The 8345-nt window shown below is 38.1% G+C and overlaps 2 protein-coding genes across 6 annotated transcripts; one reads left to right on the plus strand and one right to left on the minus strand.

Moving 5' to 3' along the window:
• The first annotated feature begins 1411 nt into the window (after nt 1-1411).
• LOC137246460 (uncharacterized) lies at nt 1412-4990 on the plus strand. 4 transcript variants are annotated; one of them, XM_067777557.1, is made up of 6 exons: nt 1412-1799; nt 1890-1990; nt 2206-2380; nt 2441-2563; nt 2625-2896; nt 2994-4990. In XM_067777557.1, exons 3-6 carry the CDS (start codon nt 2372-2374, stop codon nt 3025-3027), a joined length of 438 nt encoding a protein of 145 aa, XP_067633658.1. In that variant the 5' UTR covers nt 1412-1799; nt 1890-1990; nt 2206-2371; the 3' UTR covers nt 3028-4990. The 4 variants fall into 4 exon arrangements, with proteins under 4 accessions (XP_067633658.1, XP_067633655.1, XP_067633656.1 ...); XM_067777554.1 differs by lacking the exon at nt 2625-2896 and having other exon boundaries at nt 1421-1799; XM_067777555.1 differs by lacking the exon at nt 2625-2896 and having other exon boundaries at nt 1421-1799; nt 2304-2380.
• LOC137246459 (putative nuclease HARBI1) lies at nt 4364-6214 on the minus strand. Of its 2 annotated transcripts, XM_067777553.1 has the most exons (3): nt 6000-6214; nt 5572-5945; nt 4364-5515 (listed from the first exon to the last, which is right to left on the minus strand). In XM_067777553.1, the coding sequence occupies exons 1-3, from the start codon at nt 6094-6096 to the stop codon at nt 4745-4747; spliced, it is 1242 nt and encodes a 413-aa protein (XP_067633654.1). In that variant the 5' UTR covers nt 6097-6214; the 3' UTR covers nt 4364-4744. The 2 variants fall into 2 exon arrangements, with proteins under 2 accessions (XP_067633654.1, XP_067633653.1); XM_067777552.1 differs by having other exon boundaries at nt 5572-6214.
• Nucleotides 6215-8345: the final 2131 nt, after the last annotated feature.

Genomic DNA, 8345 nt, shown 5'->3' on the forward strand with positions numbered 1-8345 from the left:
ATAGCTTCAATCCGCCTGGAAAATGAAGTTCGCCAAATACTTTCAGATTCTATGGCAAAGTTACCCATTACTCATAAAATGGTTTCGTATGAGTCGCTCAAAGACTCAACACTACAAACAGTCATGGATTTTGTAAACGACGGTTGGCCAAATACTATAGAAGGCACGGATGAATTAAAAAATTGTTTTATCGTAAAGACAATCTCAGCGTGGTTGAAGGATGCCTGATGTTTGGAAACCGTATAGTCGTACCAGCAAAACTGCGAAGGAGAGTGTTGAAACAAATACATAAAGGACACCCAGGCATCGAACGCACAAAATCGGTAGCGAGAAGTTTCGTGTACTGGCCCAATATCGATGATGATATTGTCTCCCTGGTACGAAACTACAGCAGGTGTGCATCAGCAGCAAAACGACCGACTAAGACACTTCTAAAGGCATGGCCTACTCCTTCAGAAGCTTGGGAACGACTACATGTTGACTACGCAGGTCCATTAGATAATAACTACTTTCTCATCATTGTAGACGCGTACTCAAAGTGGCCTAAGATAATTCAAACAACAAGCATTTCTAGCACCAAAACAATCGAAATGCTGAATGAAGTTTTCTGTAGACTGGGCATACCAAAATGCATCGTTTCGGACAACGGATCGCAATTTGTAAGCACGCAATTTGAAAGATTCCTGGAAACAAATGGAATCGAACATCTTCGATCCAGCCCGTATTATCCTATGTCCAACGGACAAGCGGAGCGATTCGTGGACACATTTAAAAGAGCGTTAAAGAAATTAAAAGGAGAGGGAAATACAGTCCAAAATTTACAATCATTTCTCCAGGTTTACCGATCGACCCGAACAAAAACACACCAAACCAGACATCACCAGCTGAGGCTTTATTCGGTCGCAACATACGAATTCCGTTAAACCTGATATTGCCCAGCAATTCCAAACAAGCTGGACCGCAAACAAGCATACAAAAACAAAATATGCAAAAGCAATTTAATAAGAAACATGGTGCTAAACATTCTGATTTTGTACCACAGCAACCGGTTTACGTCACAATACATCATCATAACAAGTTTGAGTAGGAGCCCGCCCAAATCATAGAAAGAGTTGGTACGGTCATGTACAACTTGAGATTGAGCAACGGAAGAGTTATCCGTGCACATGCAAACCAAATCCGCAAACGGGGAAATGAAGATATACCTTCAGAAGAGCCGACGAATAAGTGCTCACTAGCGGAAGCATTTGGGTTATACGAGGACGAACCACATAAAGATGGTGGTGCAACGGATTCTAACGAAAATGCAGTGAATGCAACAGAAAGGCAAAGGCAACCACTACCTACACCCTCTACTGGGGTCGATTCACTCTCAAGCGCAACACCTAGAAGGACCGGCCGTCTACGTAAACCTGTGCAGAGATACTCACCGAACTGAGAAGCCTCTTAGAAGGAAATCATCACTCAACAGGGGAGGTGTTGGATACAAATACAACCCTGCAAGTTATCATACTATCATATACACACATGAACACTGAACGTTTTTGACAGTTGAAAGAATGTTGGTCGAGAACGCGTTTTGCACATCTTTTATATCATAACCTTTATACTTTTCATTTTTTATAATTATTGTAATTAGTTAACTTAATAAAGTGTGAATTGAATTCCAAATGGTAGAAACACAACACAAATATCTCCGGGCAGAGATAAAATTTCTCTTTTCCGCCTTCGGATTATTGTTCTCGAAATTAATACGCGTCTTTTGATACCTCACTCGAAAATCTTGGCCCAACTTTAGGGTGGGTACCGTAAACTACACTATTACCTGATTTTCATTCATACGTATGTACATTTTTAAATAATAAAATAATGTTATATTATTCTAATAGATAGCATCTCCACCGGGTTGCTATGCAGCTCAGAATATGCCAAAATCAGGGGAAATCTACAATTAAATGCAGATTCACGTGTCATTTGCCAAGGATACAAGGTACTTTACCACCAACATGCTTTGGAATACGGTACCAAACTGGTTGGATGTATTTCCCTAAAAAAGGGGGGAACTACGCATCTTGGTTTGCTAGTATTTGCTTCGGTAATTTATATTGATTTGTATTGATTAAAAATTGCAATAGTAGATAATAGGGGGACTCATGTAACCGTATAAATGCCTTATAAAGTGTGTAAACGTATAAATTTATCTAGTTTACGCACGAGCTGTCAAATTTTGTATGAAAAATCATTTACACGATTTGTATAAATTTACGCGCACATTTTACCGTGTAAACGTGATAAACTCAAAGGAATGCAACCTTGCAGACATAACAGCTGATAAAAACTATTTGCGTTTGCTAAAAAGTTAATTCAAGCAATGGAGGAGGTAAAATAAACAATTCTTTTGTAATTTTTCCATTTTTATATATAATCTATTGTATTTCAGAACACAAAACAAAAATCCAAACGAAGAAGAGTAAATCCATCACACCGATGGACAGAATCAGAAAATATGGATTTAATTGAAGCAGTTGCTGACGCAACTAGAGGCCGGCCGGAGTCTTTTGAGGTATGTATACAATTGTTTTGAGTGCATTAATTGCTGATAACTTAAAGTAATCTGTTTAAAGTTTAACATATGCGGTAGTCGAATTAACCTGCCCAATATTGCTGCCACCAGCTCGACTAACTTTCAATTTAGCTGCAATATTTACCAGCCTTGGCCAGGAGCAATGTGTCGCATATTTCTTTACATATTTATATGTGATTGTTTATTGCGTATTTTATGCCAACTTGCACTGACCCAGCGTTGCTGTTACATGTTTCAACTAAATATCGCCGTTCAGGCTGGGACAGTCTGTTGTATACATATGTACATGTGCATAATTGTGGCCGTATGTATGTACGTTGATTTTGTGATTCTTTTACTAGGATTCTATGGTCTACCTACTTTGGCAAAATGATGTAAATACTTATATTCAAATATTTTGCTATTTCAGAAGCCGACAGCCGAACGCTTCTACACAAGAATAAAATCAATGGCAAGCAGTCTAAGACAAATAGAATGGATGTCATTAAAATGCAAAATGAGATACCTCAAGGCATCGTACGTGTCTGCTCTCGATTGGAAGAACAAGACGGGGTCTGGTTTGTTGGCCAGTGGTGACGAGTCTAGTGTGACAGCATACATACAAAAAATATGCCCAAATTTCGATATGCTTGCTGATATATTTGGGCAGCGCAAAAATGTAAGCCCGCCGTTTATTTTCGACAGCCAAATTGATACGCAAATGACAATCGACCATTCCTACTTAATTTCCTATGTCACGGACACAGAACCAGAACAGGACTACGTCTTTGAGCCTGTCGCCAGAAGCCAAACTAGTACTCCTGAGCCTCTTTGTCTTCAAAGTAGTGTTGATTTAACGCAACACAAGCAGAACAGAATGTGTAATGCAAAACCGGTCAATACACAACATAGCACTTTTGAGCATAAATTGCCACAAACCAGAACGTTATCACCGATTCAACAACGAAAAAACAAACGGAAAAAAATGCCTACTACTAACACCTTTAACGACCTTCTTCTTATTCAAGAAAAAAAACTGGAGTTAGAAGTTCAAAAACTAGAGCTTGAGAGGGAAAGGGAAAAAAATAAAGTACAACTAAAAGAGCTTGAATTAAAAAATCAAATTGAATTAAGAAAGATGGAACTTTAAATACAAAAAGAAGAGAAATTACAAATTGAAAAATTAAAATTAGAAAGTCAGGAAAGATTGAAGAAGTATGAAATTGATTGTAAGCTTAAGTAGTTTCATTCTTGTATTTTAACCAAGCAGACGGACACACTGCTTATTGTCATAGTGAAGCCCATCGAGAAAAAGTTTAGCTATGATACTATGATGGCATAGTTGGGAACAATGCATTAGATTTAAATTTCCACTACCACTAAATTTTTTCATGGTAATGAAAACAATTTGGACTACTACTTAATTTTTTAATGGTAAAAAATTTAATGCTGGTAGAGAACGTTACACTAAAATTATAATGGTAGTGGAAAATTTAATTTAAATCAAAAAATTTAGTGGTAGTAGAAATTAAAACCTAATGCATTTTGTTCAACTATGAATAAAAGTAATTTTCTGACAGCTAGATTCACGACTATTAATTTACCTGCTTTGTTGAACAAAAAATATGTTAGTAAAATGATTTTGTTTGTTTTTTTAGGGTAATATAAATTTTTAGAAAATGAATTACTTAATTATATTTAATCAGATATTAATGGCAACAACTCTGCCTATATCAGCACTTTTTAAAGAAACTAAAAATTTCAGTGCAATCGTATTTTTGTTTAATGAAATTTCACATTTTCAGTTCTTTAATTTAAAATTTTTTATTACAAAATAAAAGCGAATTCAAATGCAATGAATTTTAAAAATTAATAAATATGAATAATTACAAAATGGATTGTGGAGTTTTCCAAACATATAGCAAAAATTAATGTGTGTGTGTGATTTTGTAGAGAGAGTGAGGGGAATAGAAATAAAAATTAGAACAGGAATAGGAATAAGGATAGGATAAGAAACAGAGGCAGTGGAAAAGACGGAGAAAAATTGGTGGGAGGATGAAAATTGGGGAGATGAAGAGGAAGAAGAACAAGAGAGTAAGTGGAAGGAATAAAAAGGAAGAAGAGAGATTGGTATGGTTATAGGTGTAGAGAGAGGGATAAGGATAGAAATGTGTAGTTCTGTTAATGTGATGCGTGCATAAAAGTTAGAATAGCACGCCGTTTTGCTTCACCCTCGCTGCTAGACCAATTTGGTGTTTCAGGCCCCTCTTCATCCTCGCCACCAATATCACCCTCAGTTATGTCGGTTATGTCAATGTTATCGTCTTTTTGCTGTATGACAATGTTGTGTAGAATTGCACATACTAGTATCCACCTACAAGCAAATTTAACCGACTGATCATTTCGTATCGTAACTCTGAGCTCTTTTAAACTGTTAAAGCGCTCCTTCAATATACCATAACAATGCTCAATTCTTATTCGATATTGGCTAAATTGGCGGTTAAATGCATTTCGCTCATGCGAAGTCATTTCTGTAGAGGTGGATCTGTAGGGGGTTATAACAGTACTTGTTAATTTATAAGCACTGTCGCCTGCCAGCCATTGTGCACCTGTAAACAAGCTTGAAGCTTGGGTCACTAAACTACAATTGTTATATATTCTGGCATCGTGGACGCTTCCAGGGAAGCCGAGGACCAAATGACGGATTCGTAGCTTATAGTCGCACACAGCCTGCGCTTTCAATGAATACACATGCTTCCTAAAAAAGTAAGCTTCCGGATCGTCAAGCGGTTTCTCGGCTAACTTTATTTCAGTGCCATCAACATAGCCAATACAGTGGGGCAACTCGTCAAAAGTTTCAGCTACTAAACTTTGACGCTCAGCACTGTCTGGCCAGTACACAAACTGCTGTCTCACCTTCAAAATGGCTTGAAATATTCTGTTCGTCATGTTCTGTATAAAGATTTGGTATTAATTATTATTTTTCAAAAAAAAATTTTAAGTTCTACCTGTATTGCTCCGCCATCGCTAACACCAAACAAACTCGCAATTTTGCTTATCGTGGCACCCTCTCCACTTGAGCCCAGGCGATATAAAACAACTAAAAGTTGCGTTTCTAGCGAGAACTGCTTGCAAGAGCGCGGACCGTTGAATATTTCGTCGTCCTTGATCAAGTCATACAACACTTGGAACGTTGAGCGGCTAACTCGAGCAATTGTTCGAAACCTTCTTTCATCTAAGTCAGGCCATACGTCTTGCAAAAACTGGTGAGATTTAGGGACGGAATGGTGAACAAAGTCACACCCATACCTTATCTCAGTGAACGCTACCATAGCAAACGTGAAATCCTCCCAAATTTCGTCCTCTTTCCTTTTTTTATTCTCTGCAATGAAAATGGTTTTTACACAAGCCATCTGGCCAAAAGCACAAATATTACCGCCATTTTCATCAGAAATCTCCAACATCAGCAAGTCATTTACAAGAATATCTTTGTAGAGACGTTTTAGTTTTAATTTTTCACTTAATCTTGGCATTTTTTAATTAATAATAATAATGAAAATTTTTTTTGACAGTAAAACAGCTGATCGACAATTCAGTTTATCAAGAGTATTACTAGGTGCGTTCATATAACAGCGTGTGTAAATGCATATAATTTTACACCTTATAAGTTTATAAGCTATCATGAGTCCCCCTAATGTAATGTGAATTAAAATTGAATAGGTAGCCAGAGCAAAAAAGGCAACTGATCGGCATGAAACTGTTATTTATGTGGCGCCACCGGGAGCTGCTGCTGCTATCCTAGAAGCATTAGAAGCAGAAATGTCTGATTGTTGCATCACCAAAGGTGTGCCATAACATCATATGGTTCGCTTGAAGCACGCTCTCTTAAGGAAAAAAAAAAAAAATCGCGTCTAGTCAGGCCCGATTGTCCAGGAATCATCGCAACAGAAAGGGTAAGTAAATTGGCACCATATTAAATAAATTGTCATGCTTTTGTTGATAATCAACTGAAGAATGCAAATACGACAGAGTTCGAAGTTCATGTGAAAACCAATTAATTTTTTTAATTAGCGTTTGGAGAGAAAAATACCAATATATGTATGCATAGAAGGGGAGGAATTAATTAATTATTATCAGTAGATTTACAAGATTATTGTCATTTTCCCTGCGTCGCAGTTGTCATTATATTGCGTTAACAGAGGACATCAACACCTTACTACCCACAGCCAGTTAAAATTTTAGTAAATTTTGCTCTTTTCATCACTGTTTCAAAACGTGGTAAGTTATATATCGAGCATTCCATGGAGAATGGTACATTTTAGCAGACTTTCGCATTGCGGTCATTATTAATATTCAATCCCTAGAAGGTTTAATGTAGTCATGTCAATAGTTCCCGAGATGGTGGGGCTAGTACCACAATGGTGCTTGTTACCGGAACGTGGATAGATAGATAATTTATTGAGGATTGCACAGTGACTTGCACATCTCCTTCACAGCACCTCATCCTAGCCGACTTCCTTGATGAACCCCAGCAGTGTTCTTGGCTTGAGGGATTAAATGTGGGAATGCTGTGGCCACGGTGAGCCCATAAACTAAGCCCTACGTCTTGAAATTGCGCCGCAATCTAGAAGGATATAGTCCGCCGTCTGCTGATCCATCACAAAATCGGTATGTGTTGTTCGATATTATACCCAGCTTTTGCATGTGACTGTTCAGTCTACAGTGTCTTGTAAGAATAGCCGTTAGGATTCTTAGGTTATCTTTTTGAGAAGCCTATTAATGCCCTATATCGAGTTGTGCTGTAACCCCCTAACAGTAACTTAGATTGACTCAGGTCTGGCATATTGCGCCAGTGTTCTCTCTTTTCCCTCCCTTCTACTATTAGGGGCATTTATTGAGTGAGCCAACTGCCACGAACGGCTCGGGATCGATGGGTCATGCAGTTGCTGCCTCTCTTTCCGGGTTGTCCGCCTGCTGTTGTTGTTATAGCAGTGCTTCGTCCCATGCAATAGGTGTGACCGATCACAAATTGTCATCAATGTCTTCTAACGGGAGTCCAAGGAAACTTTCTGTTTCAACAGGGGTGGACAATAAAGAGAGGAGTGTTAGAGGAGTTGGTTCCACAATACAGTTAAAGAGATGGTTGGTGTCATATGGGGACACATTACAAGCAGGGCAATGTTTTGTATGTCGGGGTTGATTCTGGATAGGTAAGAGTTTAACCTGTTACGTTATCCAGCTCGAAGTTGAGCTAGAGTGACTACTCTCGTTTCCCTAGGGAGAGTGCGTTCCTCCTCTGCTAGTTTTGTTCTTTGAGTACAGGAATCACCGGCATAGAGGTCCGACGCCTGTTTGTGGAGTTCACTGAAGACATGCTTGTGTTTTTTTAGCTTCATACGGCTGTGTTCTCAGGTGCCGTATTTCCTCATAATGTAATGAGGCCGTGAACAACAAGAGCCACAAAAGATTTATAATAGTTACGAGGACGCTGGATTTTGGAATCTAGCCCAGAGCAACCTGTCCGATGCAACCATCCCTTGCACGTGAAACACTGACAAGAGTATTTATTTGTTTAATTTAATTTATTGATTATTACGGCTGTTTAGGCCTAAAACTTAAACTACTAAGTACAATTCATTGTTATAATCACTTATTTCTATTGAATATGCTGTTGGAATGCCATGTGATTTCGAGCAGCATATTTACTAGTGCTCCCGGCTTAAGGCAACAAAATTTGGAACTTATATTTTTCAATTATATGTGTATTTTAAGCTGTCGGAAT

Source organism: Eurosta solidaginis, chromosome 3 (assembly GCF_040869045.1).
Source record: "Eurosta solidaginis isolate ZX-2024a chromosome 3, ASM4086904v1, whole genome shotgun sequence".
NCBI classification, from domain to species: Eukaryota; Metazoa; Arthropoda; class Insecta; order Diptera; family Tephritidae; genus Eurosta; species Eurosta solidaginis.

Excerpts from the sequence above, each read along its gene's own strand:
- LOC137246460 (XM_067777554.1), top strand. Across the intron at positions 2,564-2,993 it reads GCCGGCCGGAGTCTTTTGAG|AAGCCGACAGCCGAACGCTT; the intron begins GTATGTATACAA and ends TTGCTATTTCAG.
- LOC137246459 (XM_067777552.1), bottom strand. The coding sequence starts at position 6,096 with ATGCCAAGATTAAGTGAAAAATTAAAACTAAAACGTCTCTACAAAGAT. Across the intron at positions 5,516-5,571 it reads GCGATGGCGGAGCAATACAG|AACATGACGAACAGAATATT; the intron begins GTAGAACTTAAA and ends ATCTTTATACAG.